This window comes from Rhamphochromis sp. 'chilingali' (assembly GCF_963969265.1).
Source record: "Rhamphochromis sp. 'chilingali' genome assembly, chromosome: 16".
Lineage (NCBI taxonomy): Eukaryota > Metazoa > Chordata > Actinopteri > Cichliformes > Cichlidae > Rhamphochromis > Rhamphochromis sp. 'chilingali'.
In genome coordinates, this window is record NC_137943.1 from 26603812 (window position 1) to 26629976 (window position 26165).

At 39.9% G+C, this 26165-nt stretch overlaps 1 protein-coding gene across 1 annotated transcript in view; it reads right to left on the reverse strand.

The window, feature by feature from the left end:
* ak5 (adenylate kinase 5) overlaps positions 1-26165 on the reverse strand; it is a 104581-nt gene that overhangs the window by 2412 nt on the left and 76004 nt on the right. The window contains exons 11-13 of the mRNA XM_080906680.1: positions 21704-21867; positions 4031-4147; positions 3474-3668 (exon numbers count right to left, since the gene is read on the reverse strand). Coding sequence (XP_080762806.1) covers positions 3474-3668; positions 4031-4147; positions 21704-21867 — 476 coding nt within the window. The remainder of the gene's footprint in view (positions 1-3473; positions 3669-4030; positions 4148-21703; positions 21868-26165) is intronic.

Here is a 26165-nt window from a genome sequence, read left to right on the forward strand (position 1 = left end):
AAAATACAGTCGTTAAAGACATTTTTGAGCCATTCAGTGGCTCCACTGGGACTCTTTGACAGCCCGATTTTGGCCCTCTCGGCCTGCATGCTTGACACCACTGGTCTACATGGATAAATCGCTCTACAAGCCTGAGGATAAACCATGGTCTGTATAAAAGATGGATCTGGCTTCTGGGTGTGAAAAGTGAAGCCAACAAGTGATCGTCTGCCAAAAGCCGATCGCTTCTGTGTGTTTTTAATGTGTAATATCTTTGCTTATGTCCACAAATAGGCTGTAGTCAACAGGACTTATGAAGATCTTCTTATTGCATCCACTCTGTGTTCCACATTATATAATTAATCCAGTCCTTAAAACATCGTTATAGAACTGTTATGTCGTATTTCTTTTTGTAATTTCTGCTGTACTCTTGACTAGATATCTCTTTAAAAACACATTTTTAATGTCAATGAGACTTTTTACCTGGATGAATAAAGCATTTATAAAAATAAACTGGCAAAAACTGATTTCAGCTTCTATCCCTCTGACAGGAATGCTGTTTCCCACATAAGCTGACTTGATATCATTCATAACAGAGATTTTGAAGACATTATAGGCAAACATGCCATTTACAACAGTCTAAATACTGGTAATCATATTTGGCAAATAAAAGAAAAATCAATTTTTGGCACACCTTAAACAATTTTTTAAGGATTATTTTTAATCCTTAAAATAGGGCGATCGAGGGCGTCACTGATTAACGACCTGCGACTAAGTCATTAGAAAATGAATGATGCTGAAAATGAAAATACTCACAAACCAATGGGTGACCGTATGGTAAATATATGCATCGTTTATACTGTTTATTTGAAATGAATTTGGATACCTAAGACTAAGACTAATGAACCTTTACCAGCACAGCCGTGAAATCACGTGACCCTGGACACAGCTCACCTAAATGGAGAGCAGCTACCTTTTACCTGCTGTGACAAACCAGACTGCCTGCTGTGAAAAAGGTCCATCAGCTCCCCTGTTTCTGTGTATCCAGGTGTCATCAGTGATTATCTTTCACCAGCTGGGTTTTGTCCAACTTGTCATTGGCTAATTCAAATCTTGGCGAACAAATCAAGTGGCAAAGCTTTCTGTGAGCAAAGCAAATGCAAGGCTTTTCCAAAAATGGAATAAACTGCCAATGCCAATTAACTGAAGCTAAATCAGAACGGAGCAGCAGGAGGAATGGGAAGAAGAGCTGGAAGACGGACATCAACACGATGTCGGAGCGGAAGGGAAAGTTGATTAAAAGGATTTGGTTAGGTCACACTAAACAGAGCTAATCATTACTTCCCACTGTAAAGCATCCAAATGGAAACACTGATGTCTGCTAACACAGATGTATTTGCCAGGAATATGTAAATGAGAATTTTAAGGACTCACACTGAACAACCTTCACACAATATTGTTTTGAAACTTACACCATCTTCAGCTATTTGTAGTTAAAACATTTCTGCATTTTTATTAGGAAGCAGTAAGCGGTCGGACATAATCTGAATACAATTCACTCTTAAAACAGAGGCTCGCCTATTTGTTCTTCCACTCGATGACCCTTTCAGCTGTTGGTATTTTGAGACATTTGAGTAGAAACGTGAATATTATTTATTTACTATTTAAAGCATGCAGGCTGCAAACACACATTTTCCACACAGGATTATAAGACTTAGCTGCAACAGAGTTAGCTTCTAGTTTTAGGTCACTTTTTAAAAAACCTTTAAATTTACTTATTGTAAATTATATTGTGCTTTGTTTCTGTTTTCCCAGCTTTCACTATTATTTCTTTTTCTCTTTTTATTTAATATGTATTTTTCTATGTTACGCTGTCTTCTGAGGTTGCAGATTGAGACAGAAGTAAGCTTGTTGATCTCATAGATTTGTTTCCCATCTGTTGGCCATTAGAAAGAATGCAGGTTTAATGCTGTTTTCACTCCCTCTGTGTTTACCACAGCAGCACGTCTAGTTTGTGTTTTGTGCTGTCTCCCTGTGCTCTCTGTCTCTTTTCTCCTTCCTTTACTCTATTCTTTCACTCTCAACCGGCTGCAGCAGATGGCTGCCCCCCCCCCCCCGAGCCTCGTTCTGGTTTTTCTTTCTGTTCTGTTTTTAGTTCTGGTCTTTGTTACCGTCTCTGTTTCCTGCAGTTCTACCTTGGGACACTGCAATGGACGGATTGAGATTATACTGCTGCAGTTTTATGCTGGTTTCAGCTGAGTCTTAGATTTCTTGGCACAGAAGGATGACTTTGTGGATCTTGTCTCACATCTATTAAGTAAAACAAAATCAGCACCAACTGAAAGATGGATGCAGATTTGTGCAGGGGGTCTAGGGCTCCTTCTCCAGGAAACTTTGAAGCAAAACACATAAATTAAGCCCTGTTTACCTTTGTGATGGAAATTTTTGGAATAAAAACAAACAAACAAAAATGGTGATTTAGAATTGCCCTGGCGTTTTCTTATTTATCCCTTTGGATCTTTTATGTTTTTACTCAGGAAGGCAAATGAACATGTTCCAAAAATGGCACCACCACCCCTGATACCTACCCCTAGGAACTGGCAGAATAATTAAAACATAACTGCCTCAGTGCACACATAAAATGGATATCTTTGTAAAGACAAAGTCAAACACTTCAGATGAGAGAGGGCAAACTATTCACACAACCCTTGCTTTTATTTAATGTTTTTTAACCACAATTTAAAAATAACTAAATTAAAGTAAACATGAACGAATTAGTGCACAAAACACAGAATAAATTATATTATAAGACGCAAAAGCCTTCAGTAAACATGAAGGTTGGAAAGCCTGTTTAGATAATGTAGTCCGCATCTAATTGTTTGGTTCTGTTTCCAGCGTCATTAATACAGCACCCAATAAATTTCAGTATAAAATTCAATACTCTGGGATGGCACCGTTAAAACCAAGCACATTAATATGCTATTCACATATAAATAATTTTGAATTATAATGCATAATAATACAAACCACTGTTACTTCTGTCTAATGCAGTCTTTTGATCTAAGACAGGCTTCTCTCTAGTGAATTATGTTTTCCTTTGTTTTCCTCCTCTAAGATCATAGAGGCTGGCACGCTTGTATTTTAAAAACAATCCTCGTGATTATTATTTATCCAGCATGTCAAATCTGAGCTGGTTGTATTGAATAATACAGTAAAGTTGCAAACTCCAGTCATGCAGTTAGACTCACATATGAGAGATAATGAAGTGATTATTGGGAACTCTTCGGCTGCTTTTCTGTGAGTGAGAACATCCCGGCAAACGATTTCCTTTTATAGATAAAAGAGCGCTGGGAGATGTTTGAAGGACATCTAAGTGTAAATGGATTTCCAGCCTAGACGAAGTGGATTTAAACTGGATTTGTTCCTTTAAGGAAAGTAAGCCTCCATATGGAATTGAACCTCTAACCCTTACAGAGTTGGCTTCCCAATCTTACCGTGTGCAGAAGCCTCTTGTGTTCGTAGTGAGCCGCCACCGCCTGGGTGTCGCTGCAGAAGCTCTCCACCCTCCTGTGCAGGACGCTGTCTCTGTCTGGGGCGGCCTGGAAGCCGGATCTCCCACGACACTGCAGGCGATTGGACATGGTGTCGGCTGAGCAGTTCAGCAGGAGCACTGCACTGGGTTCCCCCATCTGACACACACAACAGGTGCAGTTAGAAATTAAAAGCAGGAACTTCCCCTTTAACTACATTCGTCTGCAGGCCGGCCTTCATCCTGAATGATCCGCAGTCCACATTTCTATGTGCATTCATTCTGATCACTTCTTTCCTATTTTCAAATCTTGTTTTCATACCCTCTTCGTACTCGTATGTTAGCACTGAATCAGACTTAACTAGCATTCGTCACAGTGACGTGCGACTCTTGTGATTCCTTCACTTTGCTCAGACTGAACTTTTTGTGCATACACCACGACTCACGGCTGACTTTCCCCCTTCTTTTATTCATGCTTCTGACCACATCCCGCTGTCTACTCCATCAGCTTTGTGCTCTGACCTTCGCTTCGTACTCCTCCGCCTGTCTCAGGTCTCTGGGGAAGCCGCTGATCACGAGACCTTTTCCCTGCCGTCCTGACGACACCACCGCGTCACACAGGAGCTCCAGCAGTGTGTCCTGCAGATAGCACGCACACACACAAACACAGAAAGAATGATTTACCGTTTATTAATGATTAATATATAACCAGAAACAGCCATATATATTCCCTGCAATTTTATAACTCAGTATATTGAAGTATAATGTGCAGTACACATCTCCAGGGCATCCCAAAATGATATGAAAGAGCTCATATTTTATTAATGAATCAATTGTTTACTTTATGAAATGTTAGAAAATTGTAAAATAAACATTCCAAGAGCCTCTGTTTTTTTTTCTTTTTGTTTAAATAAATCCACCAAATTCAATAAAGGAGAGGAAAAAAATGCAAATCTTACTTTTCAGATGCTAAATCTAAAGCCATGTTTGACACAAAGTATGATGAGATATTGCTATTATTTGTTAAAATATTCTTTGGCACACATTAAAAGAAACTGCTACATGGATGAGGAGTCAGTGGTAGATGTGACACATGGGAAAAACTGGGTGCAGATATGATAAGAAGCACTGGAAAAATATGGAAAAATAAAAAGGCTTCATCAGGAGCTGCTTGTTTTTCCCCCTACCAGCCCCTTTGTGGGTTAATCAGCCATGTATGAATGCAGGCCTGATTACAGTAAGAGTAATATGATTCAAGAATACACACTGTCCCTGTGGCGCCACTCCCGGGTCACTGGTGCCAATATGCAGGGCACTGACCAAATAACAGAAATCAAAAAATACAATCTAAAAATGACAGCAGAACCGAACCAGCACCTGTCAAAATATACGAAAAAATTATAATTAGGAAGGAGGAATGGTTTGTATTTGATTCTGCAGATACACGTCCATTTAATCACCTCTGTTAAAAGTGTTAGCATAAAACACAAGGCCACTCTTTTTAGAATAGATAGCTGTCTATTGTTCAGACTCCATCCCCGAGAATCGATTTAGTTCTTTTTAAACGTTCACTTAAAAGTTGGATATGTAACTGAACACCTTTCCAAACACCACAAAAATGGAATTTTCATGTTACTAATGCAAATTCATTGAAAGGAATTTCATGGATGGTTAGCAAAACCACAGATTTCTTTTCAAACCTAAATCTTCACTTGGAAGTTAACTAAAAGACTCAATTTCATATAAATCATAAAATAATATTATACACAAGGTCTGATTTATTATTGGGTCTCACATTATAAGTACTGTGTCTCAGTAAAAGTATATATTATAAGTTCAAGCTATGTATTGAATTTGGAGCTAGGACAGCAAGCAAGACTCATGTGATGCAGTACTGAGCTGCCAGTCACTTCTTTATAATCTGTGTCGAAGGAGTCAGACTTTCTGGTGATTTTCTAAAAAAATAATCTTGATCAACGGTTTTCCAGGCTTTCAAAGTTTCTTTGGACATTGGTTCCTTTTTTCCTTTACTCATTTTCAGACTAGTCTTTGTCCATCCATCCATCTGGATGCAAGATCTTTAACTATCCCAGCTGGCATTAGATAGAGCTTGGAATTGCCAGCTGTTGCAGGGCTAACACAGGGAGACAGTCAACAATTCTCACCTATACCAATTTAGAGCAGGGGTGTGCAACTCCAGGCCTCAAGGGCCGGTGTCCTGCAGGTTTTAGATGTGTCCTTGATCCAACGCAGCTGATTTAAATGGTTAAATTACCTCCTCAACATGTCTTGAAGTTCTCTAGAGGCCTGGTAATGAACTAATCATTTGATTCAGGTGTGTTGACCCAGGGTGAGATCTAAAACCTGCAGGACACCTTCCCTCGAGGCCTGGAGTTGCCCACCCCTGCTCTACTCTCTATACCAGGGGTATCCAACTCCAGTCTTCGAGAGTTACTGTACTGCAGCTTTTAGATGCATCACTACTCCAACACAGCTGAATCAGATGGTTGGATTACCTCTTCAATATGCCATCAAGTTTGGCAAAGGCCTGGTGTGTTGGAACAAGGACTCGTCTAAAAGCTGCAGGACAATAGCTCTTGAGGACTGGAATCGGACACCCCTGCTTTATACCCACAGCGGCTGAGTGGGTTGTATACCAAATTGGAGGTCCATGACTTGATCTCCAGCTCCTCCAGCCTGCACGTTGAAGTATCCTTGCCAATATCCTGAACCAATTGTGCCGCTTGTTCGAGAAAGCGGTTAGACTTTGTGTACAAGGTAGAAAGGTGCTGTATATACTAGTCCATTTACCATATGCGCAAAACACCATGATGACTCTTCATGGTTTGGGGATGTCAGTGGTGTTGGGCGATCTTATAAAACTGATGAAATTATGAATTTAGAAAAGTACCATCGCATTTTGATCCAATAATGCAACACCATCTGGAAAGCATCTGGTTGGCAACGGCTGAATGTTTCAGCATGACAGTGATCTCAAACTCACTCCCGGGGCAGTGAAAGCATACCTGGATATACACAAAGGAAAACTATCGTAGACCTCAACACAGCCTGGACCTCAACTTTATTGAAGTAGTGTGGGATTGTCTTCATTGAGAACGGAACAAAAGTCAGCCAATATCCAAAGAAGAGCTTTGATGTTCTTGAAGAACCCTGGAGAAGTATTCCTGAAGACTACTTATTAAATAAACTTGCTGGAAAGTGTTCCTAAGAGGCTATGCTGAGGACTAAAGGTGGTCATACCAAATATGGACTCTCAAGCGTGTTACAGTTGTGCAATCTCTATTTTGCCTTATATCATGCCTTTACATGCATGTTTGCAAATGTTTTAATATGCTTCTACACCTACTTCTTTCTTTTTTTTAACCAAATATTAAAGAAAGGGAGGTGGGTCAAGACTTTTGACTATTCAATGTAATATAAATCAAATGCGCCCTCTTCAATGAGCTGCTGGTGTTAGCTTAGGCTGTAGCATTGTTATCAAGCTGTTTCAGGAAGACTTTGTTGAAGAAATAAGACTGTATTGTTGCTTCTTTCACTGGAGACGTTCTGCTGGCTGTTCATCATATTAGTTTCAGCCACTTCAATCTTGAAGTCAAATTAGCTTGGAGCTAAATTAGTGCAACACGTCCCAGTAGCCCGTCTCTGACATGCAGTATCACCGCATCCCTTCATAAAAGGTAAATGTTTGTTGCATCTTCACTCTGTTCAGTAGGTGATTGCAGGGGATTATTGCTCTTCAGTGAGTGCTAGTGGTTATTCTACTAGGCTTTGCTGTCAGTCTTGCTGTAGAAGCTTATTAGTTCTGAGGCTACGTGATTAGTTAGTTTGTTTATTAGCAGGGCTGTTGAAGAAGTAATTGATGGCTTTTACTAGTTGTGAGGCTTGGCCCAACTTAGAAGGGCATCATGGAAGAATTGTTTGCCACTGTGAGATGTCTTGGTGTTCAAAAACTCCAGCTAGCCTTCTGGATCAATTCATGCTTGGTGTGGAGGGAATTTTCACTTTGTTAGAGGGCCTGGGAGTGACAAGAGTGAAAAACTTTACTATAACTTCATTGTTGCTCAGAGTATTTTGGACTCACCAATTCATCTATTTTAGGAAAGCTGTCATAGGTAAAAGAAACGGTATAAGGAAATGAAGGCATTAAAAAGTGTTCCTGCATAAAATATCATGTGGGGTCTTAAATTTCACTTTTTAAAAACATAGTGGTTACAACTCTCATTTTATTCCCTAATAGCTCGGTCCCTTCAGGATAATAGTATTAATTGCCGCTCTTTCTCAGTTCAGACTTGGGTCTCTGCTAAAGAGTTATGTTGTAAATTGGCCTCAGGCACATTTTTCTATGATTATTTCAGTGTATTATTGGGTTTTTTTCTCTCTCTACCCAATTCATAGTCAGATAAGCGCTGGTGATATCATTCGAGGTTGGTTCATGGAACAACATTATCCATATCATGGATGGAGAGAGCGGAGAGAGTGATGGATTGTAACATGGTGAAGTTAAAGTATAGTTAACTTGACTTTGATCATTGTATTAGATGGATTGTTGTGTTCAAGTGTCTCACCGCACTAGACAGCACGCTCGTTTTCCTTTTTAATTTTCATTCACCCGCCACATTTTTAGGTACACTTCTTCTTGTTAACGACTGCTCGTTAACATAAAAAGAAGTGATGGTTTTTGGTGGCGCTTCTGAGGCCACTATTATAGATCTTGGTTCACTGGCACAGTATGTTAAACCAGTCATCACTAATCTGGGAGTTAAAATAGAGGCAAATCTTAAACTTGAAAGCCAGGTCAGAGCTGTTGTAAGATCTAGCTTTTTTCATTTGAGGGAATTAGCCAAAATAAAGCCTATCTTATCGAAACAGCATTTTGAGACAGTAATCCATGCCTTTGTTACTTCTAGGCTGGATTATTGTAACGCACTTTATTTTGGGGTTAGTGATGCGTCCATTAGGCGCCTGCAGGTTGTGCAAAATGCTGCAGCACGTCTTTTAACTGGAACAAAAAAGTTTGAGCACATTACCCCAATTTTAATTTCACTCCACTGGCTACCTGTACATTTTAGGATTGTTTTTAAAATTCTCTTATTTGCTTTTAAATCTCTTAATGGCCTGGCCCCCCCCTACCTCTCGGAGCTACTACAACCATATACACCTCCCCGTTCCCTTAGGTCCGCCAATCAGCAGCTCCTTAAGGTACCAAAAACTAAGTATAAATCTAAAGGTGATCGTGCTTTTGGTGTAGTTGCTCCAAAGTTGTGGAATGATCTACCCTTGCATGTTAGGCAGGCCTCCTCTCTCTCTGAATTTAAAAGTCTTCTTAAAACATATTTATTCGCTGAAGCCTTTGGCCTTGATTAGAGGGGTTGACTCAATTTGTTTTGACATGTTTCAATTTATTTTAGTTTTTTTTTAGTTATTTATTTTATCTTATCTCATTTTAATTTTCTTTACTTATGCTTTTAGCATGTACAGCACTTTGTGAACTCTGGTTTTATGTTAAAGTGCTTTATAAATAAAGGTGGTATGGTATGGTATTCAATGCACTGCTTAACTCTGCATCACAGATGATGCTACTCTGCTACATGTACTGCAAACAGTACTGAGACTACTGTAAACAACAGAGCCAGAGATCCTGTGCAAACAAACCTTTTTTGACACTATTCATGAATTACATGAAGCATTTTGTTATGCTCTATAAAAACAAAAAACAAGCAAAGCAATTTCACAAATTGAACCTATATATCTGTAATAGGACAATATTGTCCAATTTAAAAGCTGCCATTATGACTGTTACTAATCACCCAATCCAATAGCGTCACAAACTGAAGCCTATAAAACAACCATAATACCTAATCAACTGTTATAACATCGATAAAGTGAAAATTTATTCCAGCAATTGATACTATCATATATCCTCCACATTACAGGTAATGGGTCAGCTGAGGATGGTGTAAGTGGCTTGTACATGTGAATTTAATACTTCTTCAAAGACATTTACCCTTCTGTTATTGTGCGATATCTGTCATCATTTCACTTAATGTTCATTAGTTGGGATAGATGAAAAACATTCATCAAATAGGCTGATCTAGGCAGTTAACCTGTGTTAATGTTTTAAAGGCTTTTTTGCCATAAGAGGAGGAAATAGCTAAGTGTGCTAACAGCTCTGCAGTTGTTAATGATTTTAAAATTATTCTCACTAAGACCGACGTTGTTTGTTTTCTTTAACTTTTTCCTGATTTGGTGATCTTAAGGCTTCTTGAGAAAAACTTACAGGAAGGAAGAGGGTAGGACGGGAGATGGTAGCTGTAGTTTATGTCTTCAGATGACACGACATTGACAGCAGCAAGATATGCTCCACTAGGTATTCATGCAACCTGGACTGAAACCCTGAGCTGCCCACAGATGCAACAAATCACGAGCAGCAGCCGCATCAACATGAAAACAAGCGCTCCTCCACTTCTGGTAGTTTAACACAATGAATAAGAAGCAGTTTTTCAGCTGAGTTAATTTTCTTTCTGCATGTTTATGTGAGTTTTTGCAGTGTTACATCAAAATGAAAAAATGAATCCCTGTTTCAATAACCAGTGGATTTTCCTCGAATTCAGCTTCTATAAATATAAAATAGAGCTGAAAAGTGCAATCAATGGCCAGCAGGGGGTCACTCTCCCCGAGTCTTGTTGTATGGAAGTGTTATGGCCCCTGGCCTTGGAAGAAGAGAGCCAGCCTTCCTTCAAGCAGATTAGGGTGTGGCAACCCCCACAGACGATTGGCTGGCTGGTAACCCGTGGATACCTCCAGGGAAAGTCTATTGGACCACCTGAGGGATGCCAGACCAGTGACTGACTGGTCACACCTGTGTCTTTAAAAGGCTGAAGAACATTCATTCAGGGGCTGCTGCTTTGCACTGAGTGTGCATCCTGCCCCGTCTGTGAGCCTTGTTTGCAAGACCTTATCTAAACTGTGCATTAAAAAGTGCATGCCTGAGCGTGTAGTTTTGTATTTAAATGAACAGAAAATGACCACTCTTACATCTGCTGTTGTTGTTGCTGATGAGTATGTGCTTGCCCATAAATCATCATTCATTGTCAGTGAGACGCCACGTGTTAGCTCTGTGCAACAGCCCCACACGGCTAAAGCGTCTGGTTCGAAGGAAAATCATCAGTGTTTTTATAGTCACAAACCTGGACATGTCAGCGCTGACTGTTTAGCCCTAAAACGGGAAACGTAGTTAAATTCCCAACAGACTAAAGGTGTTGGTTTTGTGCAAGCAGTGCCCCGCAGTGAAGTCCTTGGTTGTGGTGGTAAGATGCCTGACCCTTGTTTTGAACCTTTCATTTCTGATGGCTTGGTACCACTAACAGCTAATCCCTCTGATCTGAAACCAATACGCATTTTGAGGGAGACTGGAGGCTCCCAGACTGTCATCTTCTCTGGGGTCTTACCTTTCTCAGCTGAAAGCACCTGTGGTTTTAATTCTGTTCTGCTCCCAGTTCACCGGGTTTACGTAAAATCAGAACTCGCTACAGGGTTTTTCCCTCTTTCTGTTTGCACAGCCTTACCAGTAGATGGTGTGGCCATGTTAATGGGGAATGATATTGCTGGAGGTTTCTTGCTTCCAAATCCGGTTTTAGACAATCATCTAAATCAGACGACCCCGGACTCTTCTGTGAACTCTGGGCTGTATCCGGCCTGTATGGTTACCTGTGCATAATCAGGTAAAGATGCTGACATTTCACTCTCCGATTCTGTGCTGATGTCCTCATTTTCCAAGGAGGGTAATGTGCAAACTGAAGAAAACAATGTTCTGCCCGATCCATCCTAGAAGAACGCACCACTTCAACTGACCAGCAAACACTTGTCCTCAGCCCAACAAGCTGACGAAACATGAAATTGTTTCAATTGTGTGGTAAGTGCTGATCAAGCCAGTAAAGAACAACAAGCCTGTTTTGTAGAACAGGACATCTTAATGCGTCAGTGGTCTCCTCAGGTGCGGAAAGTGCAGACTGGAGTAAAGTTAAACAGATAGCCAACCATAAATAGACATAAGGTCCTGTCTCTTGCCCATGAAAGTCTAGACATTTGGGTATCGCAAAAACATACCAGCTTTTGTTAAAGCATTTCTTTTGGCCTAGTATGAAACGTGATGTTTCAAAGTTTTGTCGCAGTTGTCATGTGTGCTAGATTGCTGGTAAACCAAATCTGGTGATGCCCCACTGTGTCCTATTCCTGTAGCGGATTAGCCATTTGTCCAAGTCATCGTGGACTGTGTTGGACCACTACCTAGAACAAAGTCAGGAAATGAATATCTGCTCACCGTCATGTGTGCTGCTACACGTTTCCCTGAGGCCATTTCATTACATAAAATTACAGCAAGGTCGGTTGTTACAGCGCTAAAAAAGTTCTTGTCTGTGTTTGGCCTGCTGATGGTCATACAAACTGATCAAGGTTCAAACTTCCAGTCAAAGGTGTTTAAAAAGGGTAGCTAAATCCCTGAATATCAAACATGTTGTGTCCTCTGCTTACCATCCAGAGTCCCAAGGTGCATTGGAACGATGGCATCAGACCCTAAAGGCAATGCTACGCAAGTACTGCCTAGAGGCTGAAAGGAGTGGGGATGAGGGGATGCTCGTGAAGTTGTTCAGGAGTCACTCAGTTTTAGTCCAGCTGAACTAGTATTTGGCCACATGCCTCGTGGGCCACTTAAAGCTATGAAAGAGGAATTTTTGATTCCTGAAGAGCTCCAAAACAAGTGTGACAAAGTATGTGCAAAGCTTTTGTGAACGTTTGAGTCAGGCCAACGCTCTGGCTAAAAAGCATCTCGCTGCTTCACAGCAGAACACGAGGCTTTTATAGAGGTACTTATACTTGCTAATGATCAGTTAATCAAGTGCATTTGATTAGCAGCACCTGGCTGATACTTGCTCTCTTAAATCCTATAGAAGCTGCGAGGATGTACTTCATTTTTTCACAGCACTGCATAGGGTTCTATGAAAACTTTCTTTTTTACATGACCATGGAAAGGAGCTTGAAAATAACTCCTCAAATAGATTGCTGGAATAAGATGGTGAGGCCTGATATTAGACTTTGGTATTTCACAGAAAAATACAGTACAGTAACACTTTACCAAGGCAAACACTCCCTGTGTCGTCACTCACCATTGCACCACATACGACAGCGTTTTATCTCACTTTGAGATAAAACTCCAGTGTGGGTGATTTTGTGTTACAACGGCTTTTTGTAATGTTTTCGGTTGTAAACCTGGAGAGGTGCACTTCAGTAATCCCAGTGTGGGATTATTCATCCAGCTTTAAATCACCATTTCTCTCTCTCTCTCTCTCTCTCTCTCTCTCTCATAAGTCTCTCACATGGCATTAAAAAAGCATTTCACAGTGCTCATGTTGGAGAACACATGGGACATGACCTTAATGTGCAGTAAGAAGCTTAGACAGCAGAGCTTTGCTTGAAAGCCATTGGGTTTCTCCACCGAGTAGACAGAAAGTTAAAGTAAATCTGTGCGTGGGTGTCTTTATATGGCATTTTAATCTTGGCTGAAAAGCCTCAGTGTTTCTGATTCTTTGGAGTTTGTGCTTTTCTGTTGTTTTTGTTCTTTTTCAGGGGGCAGAAAAGGATAAAAATAGCACAAGGAAGTCCATTGCAATCAGCAAAAATTGCCGGTTACTTTTCATAGAATATAGATAAGCATAGACTGGCCTTTTATCCTCTGGAAAAACTATTGTTATAATTTCTTTCCAAAAATGTGTCCCTACTTGCCAGATATTCAACAGTCATCAATAGAAAGTTTTCTAAGGGCTATTTATTTAGCAGAAAAGAGTGAAAATTCAAGCAAAATCCCATTCATCTCCATTGATCCTAGACCTGAAACAGTTAGTCAGAGACAGATGTTTTTTTTGTTTTTTCCCCTCCCACGTCAGAAATCAATACAGTCTCAAAGCTCTTGTTTACTTTCTGCTACCTCCGGGTACAGCTCCTTTCTCACACTGTGTCATTTCCTGCTGTTCTCATTACTAGAGCTGCTCGAACAAGAAAAGCACTTTACTTTTTGTGGTGGCAATTACAGGGAAACCAGAAAATATTGGCGACTCCTGAAAAGAGTCAGTTATTGGCATAAGCAGAGATTTTCTGTAGGTCAAAACTTTCTCTGAGAGCTTGGTGATAATTAAATTCACGTCAATAATATTCTCTTACTTTAGGCAATTATGTTCATTTTGGATCAGTAGGAGGGCAGATTTTGGTAAAATCAGTAGTATATTTGCAATGAATTCTTCTTAACAGCAAAAATGTCTTCACATAATAGAACTTCAGAACTACGTCTTGTAACCGTGAAGGCTTGTTTTTAAGTTAAGCTTTAATCAGTTGTGGAAATCTTTAAGGGCTGGTTTTCTTTCTGTGTGACTGCAGTTTCACAGAATTATCTTTTCTGAAATGTAATTATGTAGTTTGATACAATGGTTTTCTGCTTACTGTATAAAATGTCCGGACTCTATATATGAGCCTCCGGACTTTATGTTCATGATGATCCATGACAAAGGTTGGGACATTGTTTGAAGTTTATCACATGTGAACTCATCAGTGAGTTTCTGAGGGGTCTATGTCTGGGTAGAGTGTGCAGGACACAGGACAACCACTTGCAAGCTGGGTGTTCACAGGACTATTACGTGTGCTTTTCTCAAAATTTGTGCAATCAGACATCTGATGGGCTTTACACTAGGGAGCTGGCAGGTTAAAGTGCATGTCTGAAAATGGCTACGGTGTAATTCAGTCACTAATTGCATTTGTTTTTAACAGTTTGTGACAATAGTGGGGCTCTACAGCACAGATGGATAAGATCTAACTGGATTTGGATGCACAACCTTTCATGGGATTTCTTTCAGTTGAGAAAAAAATAGAAACATGCAGACCGTATTCTTCAGATGATTAATTAACAGGCTGTGTTTGAAGGCTGTGGTGACATAAACGTAAACACCAGAGCTCAGTAATTCCTCCATGGACAGATTAAGGTTGAAAATCCTCCACTGTGTGTTTTGACAAACTGCAACCAGTTTACCAGGCGGAGTGAAAGGACACGCTTCAGCAATACATTCCAGTCAATATTTGTGACTCACTCTGATCAAAAGCACACGCAAGTTGAACACACATGCTTACAGCTGTGTGTGTGTGTGTGTGTGTGTGCATTTTAATGTGAAATGTCACAGACTTGCAGCGCAGTTCAATTAAAAGGTTTTCTGACAACCACCAGCTTATTACTGATCATTAATTATGACCAGCAGAAAAATGCATCACGGCTCATAATCTCTGCAGCTGTAATGAGGGATGTGGATGCTGGAAATTAAGCCTGTATGTTAAAGCTATTTGTCACTTCTACCTGCTACTTTTGTAATGTGATTTAAGTCTCATGTGTTGTTGTTTGTCTGTTAGCTTAAACTCTGTTTCAGAGAAGACAGTAGTCATGAAAGACCAGGAGCTTCTGTGAAATCCACGGGGGGAAAAAACAAAACAAAAAAACCACTGAAGACTTCTCATGTGGCCTTTTTTTAACCTTTTGACGTTTTCTGTCTCTCGCTCTCTTTTTTGCATATCTTGCTCTTTGTGGTGAACGCCGCTCGCTTTCCTGTTTAAGACAACTTTTCAATTTGTCAGCATTTTACTGACATATGGCGTAATCGCCGCCAGGCTATGTGCTTTTGGCAAAAGAGTTAGGCTAAGTATTAACTGACTAAAAACTTTCATCCTACACAATGATTGGGAAAGTGTGGTTTCCAGCTCTGGAGGTACTGCAGGTGGGCCACGAAGTTGTTTAAAAGGGAGAAATCAAAGATTTTTAGCTCATAATTGCCATTAAATATTAATTTAAAAGAAGCAAGCAAAGCCACAGGATGCAAAAAGTATTCATTAGTCTTTCATTTCTGACCTGTTTTCAGTCTGTACATGTTTTATATCTCCTCTGTAAAAGGTTAAATGAACTAAATCACCAGTTAAGGCTGTTGTTTTTAACAATCAAAAGGAATCAGTGAAAAACATCATCAATAGGTCTAATTAAGGGCTTAAGCAGGCTGCAGAATACTTTCTGATACCATAAACGTACTCTCTGGAATTTGGAAATAATTATGAATGATGATGGGTGCATTTCCTCACATTAGAATAGTTGTACTTCTGTTTGTGTAACATGTATTTTTCTGTTAGCTGTAGGAAATGTTTAAAAAAAATAAAACCCTGAACAGTTATTGCACAGAATCACCTTTTCTGTATTTAGACAAGGACAGATCTTGTTCCCCATTTGAAATGACAATTTGTGTACACACACAGAAGAAACATAAACCACGCCAGGCTGAAATTATTAATTAAAGAGGAGTATTTTTACATGACTCAAAACATGCATCGAGTGGAGCTTAATCACTTCCTCAATCCTCTGTGGATAATCTACATGAGTGCCTCGCTCGAAAGAGAAGATACCATCACATCCTTCCCACAGCTGTCACAGATGTATAAGCAACTACAGCAGCTTAAGAAGCAGCTGTGAGACCTGATTTATATTTGGACTACTTCTCTCCTATAGATCTGTCTGAGCTAACTTCAGCAGTTTCATTACCTAAACCATCGTGTTATCCTTTAGATCTTTTCCCTACTTGGCTGAATAAGGATTAACACTTCCAATGCTGAGTGTTTCCAGCACTTTGTTGAATATATGACACAAAGGATTGCACACAAAGTTGTGCAGGCAGAAAAAGGGGGTCCAACTCAGTACTAGCAAGGCGTACTTAAAAATGGGCTGCAGAGTGTATCTGTTATAATGGCACCCAGAACACATCCTCTGCTCTCAGCTGAAACAGTCCTCTTGCTGGGCCGTGAGGGCACATCAACTGAATTAAAACGTTCTGCACTGCTTCTAGCACATGCATGAATATGAGTATTTCAGAGTTTCTTACTGGGAAAAAGAACAGCATCACAAATGCTGTATATATTATTGAAAGAAACGTACTATTTCTAATAAAGTTTTATTTGGATTTGCCACTTTAATATCTGTGCAACCACTCGATTTGTTTTAAAGAATATTATGTGCCTCGTACTGTATTATCTGCCTTGAGGACCTGTAAATAAAATATGGGCTTAGATCATCTGTCACTCTTTTGGGCTACATTTCTGAGAGTCTAGAAAATAGAATCTGAAAAGAGCCCCTTTAAAAACAATGCTAGAAAAATATAGTACAAAGTACACTATGGTGCCAAAAGTATTCGCTCGTCTACCTTCACACACGATTGAACTTGAGTTCTTAATCCATAAAGTTTAATATGATGTTGGGTCACCCTTAACAGCTTCAACTCCTCTGGCAAGGCTTTCCAAAAGGTTTAGAAGTGTATTCATGGAAATTTTTGACTGTTGTTCCAGAAGCACATTTGCGAGGTCAGACACTGATGATGGACGAGAAGGCCTGGCCACTCTAATTCATCCCAAAGGTGTTTTGCGCAGTTGGGGTCAGGATTCTGTGCAGGCCAGTCAAGTTCTTCCACACCAAACTCACTCATCTATGTCAATGTGGACCTTGTTTGTGCACAATCAATGTTGGAACAGGAAAGAGGCATCCTCAAACAGTTGCCACAAAGTTAGGAGCATTAAAATGTCCATAATGTGTTGGTATGTGGAAGAATTAAGAGTTCCTTCCAATGGAACTAAGGGGCTGAGCCCAACTCCTGAATAACAACCCCGCATCATATATGGAAGAAAACGCTGGAATTCACTGAACTCCTGAGAGCGATTTCTTTCACAAATATTTGTAGAAGCAGTGTGCCTGCCTAGGGCCTTGACTTTATACACCTGTCGCTATATGGAAGTGATTAGAACACCTGAATTCTATTATTTGGATGTGTGAGTGATTACGTTTGGCAATATAATGCATCTGGCCCTGAATACCTTTAGAAAGTGTTGAGCTACTCTGGGTGGGGTCCACAATCACACATAATAAAACATCCCTCGATACTATCAGTATTGTTTGAGTGCAGACTCTCCAGTGCCTACATGAATAATGCCTGAGGTTGTCTCTCTGTCCCAGTCAGCGTGTTTTTCAGTACATAATTTACCATGTCTGCACAGCCTGTCAGTGAGTTTGTTTCCATCTCTGAAACAAGCTCAGACAGACGTTTCACCATTATGAAATCTCCAATAAAGCCCCCCTTTTTTTTTAAGTACTTTTCAATATAAAAATTTAACGTTAGTCGTCCCTTTTCTGTTTATTTAATTATACCCTCTGCAGGAAAAACATGTTACATAATACATATTTTCTCAGCCTGAAAGCTGCGGTGTAGTCAAGTAACTGCAAGTACATTTTTAGCATTTTCTAGATAAACTACTTCACTCCCAGGCTTTATAAAATGATAATCTATACAGCCGTGTTGTCAGATAATTATTTTTTGGATATGCTTTTTGCTCGGTGCTTATCCCTGTCAGAGGCCGACACTTGTCCTCTCACAGTCTACCTGTCAGTCAAAAAGTGTGGTTAGTGGTTGTCTGACATGTTTGACTGTCACTTCTGCTGCTGTGGCATTTTGCAGTTGCTTCTTGTACTGAATATCCTGTTCTTACATTTATTCCAAATAAGCCAATAACAGATATAATCCTCGGGTGTCATTAAAATGTACTGTTTCATAATTGTAGGGAGAAAAAAAACATTCCCCTGAAAAATAGGCACACTGTGTTCTTATAGTTTGGTTCGTCTGATACTCATTTCCATTCTGATTTTTTGCAATATGGCACTACTTCGAGAAAGGCATCAGAAAATAAAGAAAATACAGGGATTTTTATTACCGATAGGGATGCGTGATGTGCTCTCATTCCAACGGCGTCAAACACTGCTGTTGTGTGATATGCAGCTGATTTTTCCCAAATTATGCACAGGATATTGTTTGGTGTCTGTGTCAGGATATTGGTCCTTTTTATAGAGCCACACAGAGAGATGGTGGTGGTGCAGAAAGTGGTGGTTTTATCTGTCTGAGCGTTTGAAGTCCTTTAATATTTTAATACTGATTTTGATTCTCTGTCTTTTTACATTAGCATGATTTTGCTAGTAGCACGTCTCCGTTGTGTGACCCTGTGTTTTGATTCATGAAGTCATTATTATCCTTTTATGTTAACTTTTAGTTTTATTGTTCAGGGTCTTGTCTAGTTGTGGACGCACTTCATTTTATTTACTGTTCTAGTTTTAGTTAAGTTTAGTTTAACTTTTAGGCGTTCTGTTTTGAGTTTGTTGCTCCTCATGTTTCCTCCTCTCTGCTTCTATTATGTGTATTTGTTCTGTTGTGCTTATTTCTCTTTGTCTTCAGATTAGCTCTCTGTGCTTAGGACTCATGTTTTGGTTACTTCCTATTTTTACTTTGAAGGTCCCGTGTTAGTTCTGGTTTCTGATTTTCCTTACAGTCTTCATCTGTGTCTCGGTACCCTCTTGTTGGTCATTACCTAATGAACTGTCTGGGTATAGTCTTATATTCCTGTCAGTCTTTGTCACAGCCTTTGCTATCTTTGCTGTGTGTCTTCTCCCTGTTTAGTCATGTGTAATGCTTTGCTCAAAGTGATTTTTGAATTATTGTTTATATATTACCAAAAAACAAATGCAGGACCGTCTTGTGTCCTGCATTTAGGCCCTCATTCTTAAGCTCCACATCCTGTGACACTTTAGCCCTGCACATAAAAGAATGACATTTAAATCACAGATAGAGGGGCAGTTACAAAAGTCAACAACTGGACTCATTGTTGTTTCTCAATCTGAAGCCAGTGTTGCTTTATTTAATTTGCTCATTATAACGTTAGCTAGTTTAAAATTGGAGAAGAGTGAACAGCCGGATTGGTGCCACGTCTGCAGGGATGGAGGTGCTCTGTTGGTCTATTGTGGTAAAGAATGAGCTGGGCATGAAGGCAAAGCGGTCCATTTGCTGTTCACTATATGCGCCTCCCCTCACCTGTGGCAAGAAGCTGTGGATAGTGACCGAAAGAATAGGATCAACAACACAAGAGGTGGAAATGAGCTTTCTCAGAAGGATGTCTGGGCTCAGCCTTAGAGATCATGCCAGGAGCTTAGTCAACTAGTACAGCCGCTACTCTACTGGACTGAAAAGAGCCTGTTGAGGTGATTTGGGGATCTAACTAGGGCAACTCCTGGATGCCTATTAGCTGAAGTGTTTCAAGCATCTCCAACTGGGATGATACACTGGGGCATCCGCAGAACATGCTGGGGAGATTATGCCTCTCAGCTAGTTTAGTCCGGAAGCTGGAAGAGCTGAATGAGGTGGAGAGGGAGTGTGGGCATTTCAGCTTTGACTGAAGACCCAGATAAATGGAAACAGGGCAGGGTTGTCCATGGTGGGCTTGGCAAGATTTTATATAGGTCTCAAGTGTGGCAGACATGAAAACACTACTGTATTAGTACATATGTTCACAGATTCAGCTCTGCTGTTAACGCCAGAAATTCAAACTAAACCTTTCTGAAATGTAACCCTGAGCAACATAGCAGACCCACTACAAACAGCAACAAAACACTTTTGATGCATTTTCCCTGTCTGCCCTTCAATCATACGTTGGCTGTCTCAGACGTGTTTATAAAATGCAGTGAAAGGATATTTGCCCTCTTCTTGATTTCTTAGTTTGTTCCATATTTGTTACTCTAAAATGTTTTAGCTCACCAAACAAATTTCAATATTAGACAAAGTGATGATTTCATTTATTAAGGGAGAAAATCTATCGAAACCTGCCTTACAAAGCCATTTCTAAGGCTTTGGGACTGTGAACCACAGTGAGAGTCATTATCCACAAATGGAGAAAGCTTGGAACAGCGGTGAAGCTTCCCACGTGTGGCCAGCCTACCCAAATTACTCCATCAATGACTCATCCAGGAGGTCAGAAAAGAACAAAAAACAACATCTTAAGAACTGCAGGCCTTACTTTTCTCAGTTAAGGTCAGAGTTTATGATTCAATAATAAAGAGACTGGGGGGAAAAAAAGAACTGAAAGGCTTGTTTCATACTTTCCAAAAAACAGCTTGACGATCCTCAAGAGTTTGGGGGAAATACTCTGTACACTAACCAAAAGCTGAACTTTTCAATTGAACTTTTCATAAAAAGAACATCACACCAACGTTTAAACATAACGGTGGCAGTGTGATTGTCTGTCGCTGCTTTGCTGCTTCAGGACGACTTGCTGTAATTGATGAAACCATGAATTCTGTCCTCTACCAGATAATCCTGAAGAACAATGTTTGACCACCAGTTCATGGCCTGAAGCACAAACGCACTTGGGTTATGCAGTAAGAGAAAATTCACAATAAGTCCACCTCTGAATGACTCAAAGAAATTAGACAAAATCAAGTTTCTGGAGTGGCCTAGCCAAAGTCAGGACAAATCCAATTGCGATGCTTTTGCACGACCTTACCAGGACGATTTTGGTTGAAAACATTGAAACAATTCTCCAAAGAAAAGTGGGCTAAAATTTCTCCACACTGATGTGAGAGATGCATTGGCAGTTAATAACTGATTGCAGTTTTTGCTGCCAACGGTGGCACAACCAATTAGGTTTATTTAGGTGAGTCAAAATTATTTTTTCAATCTTTCTGAATAAATAAAATCATCATTTAAAAACTGCTTTTTCTATTTACTCAGGTTATTTTTGTCTAATATTAAAAACTGCTTGATGATCTGAAAAATGTAAGTGTGACAGTTATGCAAAAACACTGGCAACCGCCCATGCTTCCCCTCAGCCTCTATCAAACACACATGTGAGGTCAAGAGCACTGAGGTTCAAACTCATCCAAGACTGTTAGTAGATGCACCTATGATATCAATTTAAAGCTCGTACGTCACCTTAATCTTGAGTTATCGCATTCAAAACGTTTTGAATCCAGGAAGCGGACAAATACTTTCTTTTACTTGCACTGGAGATGAGTTGAATCTAATTTTACCCTCATCCTAAACGGTTATGGTTAATCCCTTTTTTTATATGTCCAATTTTTCAATCACACAAGTTATGGAGTATTTATTGTGCTAATAATGCAAAATGTGATTTTTACAAATGAAAACAATGTAAAGTCAAATCAGTTTATAATTCTAGGCTTTGTGAGCTTCAGTAATCCCCTCATTATTTGCTTGTTTTACTCTGGACTGCCACACTGACCTCAGGCAACTGTTCTCCTCTCTCAAGTGCGTCCCGCAGGTAGCGCCCCCTATCGTTGTTAGACTGCAGCTCGCTGCAGAGCAGGTCACCCAGCGTGACGCGACGCAGGCCGAACCTCTCCTCCATCCGCTCACACTGCAGAGCCTTACCTGAGCCTGGACCACCTGAGACAGAAACACAGAGAAACAAGCAGAAATAAGGCCATATCGTCACGGTCAAGTGATCACTGAGACTAACCTCCTGTGAGAAGAGGATGACGAGGAGGAAATTGAAAGATGACAGAAGAATATAAAGGAGGGAGATGATAGGAAATGGACGATGAGTGTTTGTGTGTCCGAAAGAAGGTACAGTTAAAGAACAAAGAGAAACAGATAAAAAACAGATAAAACAAAAAATAATCAATTAAATTACATTTATTAAGAAGGAAAATGGAAGGTAAAATTGTTTCTGCATTTTTCTGTGAAGTCTTCTAGGAGTGGTTTTTCACTGACTTTGCTGTTAGCATCGCAATAACATTTAAGCTGCATAATAAAAGAAAGATCATCTGTATGCCGTCCTCATTAAGACAGGGGTTTGTGCAGAAATAAGTTTGCAATTTGCAGAGTGATGCAGAGGTAATATAACAATTACTTTCCACAAGGAGTAAATAAGGAAAGCACTGCATACTTTTAAAAAAGTAAAGAGTAATGTGGAGGGCTTAAAAAGGCAGAATGAACATACAAAGCATCATATTCAGAGAAAGATAAATCAAAGTGGGAATTAAACCTTTTTTTCTAACCAACCAGCTTTCATTAAGTAATTACATTTTAGCTGCTTTCACTTCTTACGGTCAGAATATATACCGGCACTTTCTGTGTTTGATAGCTTGCTGTGATGCTCGCAGGTGTTGTTGCAAGTATAATTGTATAACGTGGCTGTGAAACTGTGTGAAGCAGTCATTTATCAGCGCTAGCCTTGAGCCTAGTAATAAAACTCAGGATGCGCTTCATATTCATCATTATTCAACTCGAGTTGAATTCAAAAACAAGTGCGCTCATCACCATTTCCTTACGGAGCACGGACAGATATGAGCGAGGTGAGGCTCGCACGGTGGGGAACGACTGAAATCAGAGAGAAGAAATCAAGGAGGAAGGGCTAGGGATTCATTCAGAACATAAACACCGCCTTCGTTTATTTAGCCAGGCTCCATACGCTGCACAGACACCTCCACCAGGATGTAAAATAATGACCCAGAAATCCTTGAGAAGCTTGTTAGTGGCTCTTCTAGTTAGTTCGTCTTGCAAGTCAAACCCCTGCGAACTGTGTGAGTGTGAAGACGGTTTCATCACTGAGAACATCATCTAGATGAACCCAGTTTAAAGGTCACAGCTTTGGGAAGTGTTTTACTTTCCTTCTTACTTTTACTTCATTTTCTCAGTAGGTGTCACAGTGTGCACTGCAGCCATGTTAAACATTTCCATGCTTTTAGGGTGCAAACAGCTTGCATAAATGAAAATGTCCTCAGATATATTCGAAACCAGCCTTTGAGGCTGGATTATTTCCTGAGCTTTGAGAAGGAGTAATATATAGAATTATTAGTTTAAAAACAAACAAACTGATGCATGATTTTAAGAAAAAATGTCACTTGTTCAACTAATTACAAATTTGATTAAAAAAAAAGCAATTTTATCAAACCTGTAGCCTCACAGGCTGCCGCCTCATCCAAACGGCGAGTATATTTAGACACAAATATAACTTTTCACAGTGTAGATGATGTTATATTAATGTTTCCAGGATCCTGGTTACTGAGCTTTGTGAGGAAATAAGTAGCAGGGGTGGAAATCCTTAAATTAAGGTGTTTGTGAGCATGAGATGCTGCATAGTGTCCTCCTAGGGTCATTCTTTTGTCCATTCTCAGAACGAGTTTTTAAGAATGTATGGGGTGCACTGAGTGTCATATTGGGAGCAGTGAGAAAGCATTTTTAAAAAAATCATATCTGACATGTCTCCAGTTGTTGGCTAGTTGGCCTGTATGGTCATCTTAGGCGCAGAGTTCTGGGTGCGAGCACAGCTGCTGTTTAAAGCAGCCAATCAAAATAAAGTTGGCTTAAATGGAGCTGAAACAGCTTGGTCGAGAGGATTACTTTGAACTGAATCATGCAAAGCTATGGCTTAGGCCAGCATTAAAAATGGGCAGCAGGAAATGAGTGTGATAACATAATGTGGTGTGGATTTGATAGAACACAGGAGAATCATAAAGATTCACACATTTTTTTTTTATCCATATAATCTAAACCTAAACAGAAACATAAAAAACATGAGTAAAGAATGAATTTGCAGCTTTGGCATGTTTGAATTCTGCTTCTGGTTTCTCTGCTAACGCTCAGTTTGGTAGAGGCTGAGATCTGAGATGCCCAAACCATCCTACCATGTGTGAACAGCACTGTCACAGCGGCGTCCGCGGTAAGAGCCAAAGTGACAGATGGAATAAATTAGAGAGACAGAGATGGAAGCAGACAGAGATGAAAACGATGAGCACAAAACAAGGCAAAGACAGATACAGCCCTGCTAAATAATGTTTCCTTAAAGCATTAATAGGTAATGTTAAGAAACTTTATCAGTTTACATGAAAAATGGACTGGGAGGGGAGATTTTTTCCTCAAAATGTTGACATGATTTATCTGTTATCTGGTGATGATTACTGAGAATGAAAAATGTTCTTGCATCATTTTAATCATTCGACAAAAATCTACACATTGTGTTTCACAATGAGCAAAGATGACAAACCAACACAATCCTCTGGAATTTATATTCTGTATGTGTTAAATTACATGCACTACCAGTCAAACGTTTGGACACACCTTCTCATTTAGTGGTTTTTCTTTATTTTTACTACATTGTAGATACTGAAGACATCAAATATATGAAGGAATATATATATGGAAATATGTAGCAAAGAAAAAATAAATAAATGACTCAAAAAATATGTATTATAGTTCCTCAAAGTAGCCACTCTTTGCTTTGTTGGAAGTGCTGCAAACCTTGGCCTTCTCTCAGTGAGCTTCATGATGTTGTAAGAGAAATGACATCTCCATTATTACTTTAGGAACTGGAGGTCAGTCAGTCCGGAAAATTGTCAAAACTTTAAATGTGTCCCCAATTGCAGTCGCAAAAACCATCAAACGCTACGACAAAACTGGCTCACAAGAGGACCGCCCCAGGAAAGGAAGACCAAGAGTCACCTCTGCTGCTGAGGATAAATTCATCCAAGTCGCCTCAGAAATCAATTTAACAGCACCTCAGATTAGAGCTCAGATAAATGCGACACAGAGTTCCAGTAGCAGACACGTGTCTACATGAACTGTTCAGAGGAGACTGCGCGAATCAGGCCTTTATGGTCAAACAGCTGCTAAGAAACCACAGCTAAGGAAAAGCAACAAGGAGAAGAAATTTGTTTGGGCCAAAAAACCACAAAGAATGTTGTAAGGGCTATTTGACTAAGAAGGAGAGTGACGGAGTGCTGCACCAGATGGCCTGGCCTCCACAGTCACCTGACCTAAACCCAGTCGAGATGGTTTGGGATGAGATGGACCACAGAGTGAAGGCAAAAGGACCAACAAGTGCTCAGCATCTGTTGGAAAACCATTTCAGGTGACGGCCTCATGAAGCTCATCGAGAGAATGCCAAGAGGTGCAAAGTGGTAATCAAAACAAAGGGTGGCTATTTTTTAAGAATCTAAAATATAAACATGTTTTGAGTTATTTCACACTTTTTTGTTTATCACATAATTCCATAAGTGTTCATTCATAGTTTTGATGCCTTTAGTGAGGATCTACAATGCCATGAAAATAGACACCATTAAATGAGAAGGTGTCTAAACTTTTGACTGGTAGTGTATGTTATCAATTAATCTTCTGTGCCTTGCTGATTACCTGACTGACTGTTTAATCAGCTGATTCTCTTATTAAGCCCGTAAATCCTTAAGGGGAAAAAAAAAAGTTATCATTAGAAATTTCTTCATTAGCTTCAGCAGGGTGGTTTCTGCTTGTTAATGGCATCCTCTAACACCATAACACTCGTTTCCAGCCAGCCCCACTAAGTGCAAAATTACCACTGTTGCATCACACACTACCAGCAGGTTTTTCACTTTTTAAATGCAAGTCTGATTACAAGGGCAAATAATAATTTTCCGCAGAGAGGGGAAATAAAAAGAGAGAGAGATGGAAGTCAGAGAGCATGGTGGAATAAGACAAAAAGATAGAAATGGAGGGAAAATGGCTTAAGTAAAAGCTCACATTAGTATTTCACTGCTTTTTCCCCCCTGTAGCACTTCTGCAGAACACTTTTGGATGGGTAACCCGATGCAGCAGATGGTTTGTTACACCGAACCATCTGGAAAGTAGTTCTTAGAAATTGTTCGCCAAAATGCCAGGCACTTTTTCAAATATTCTTGACAGATCATTGGGTCTCACCATCTAACTTA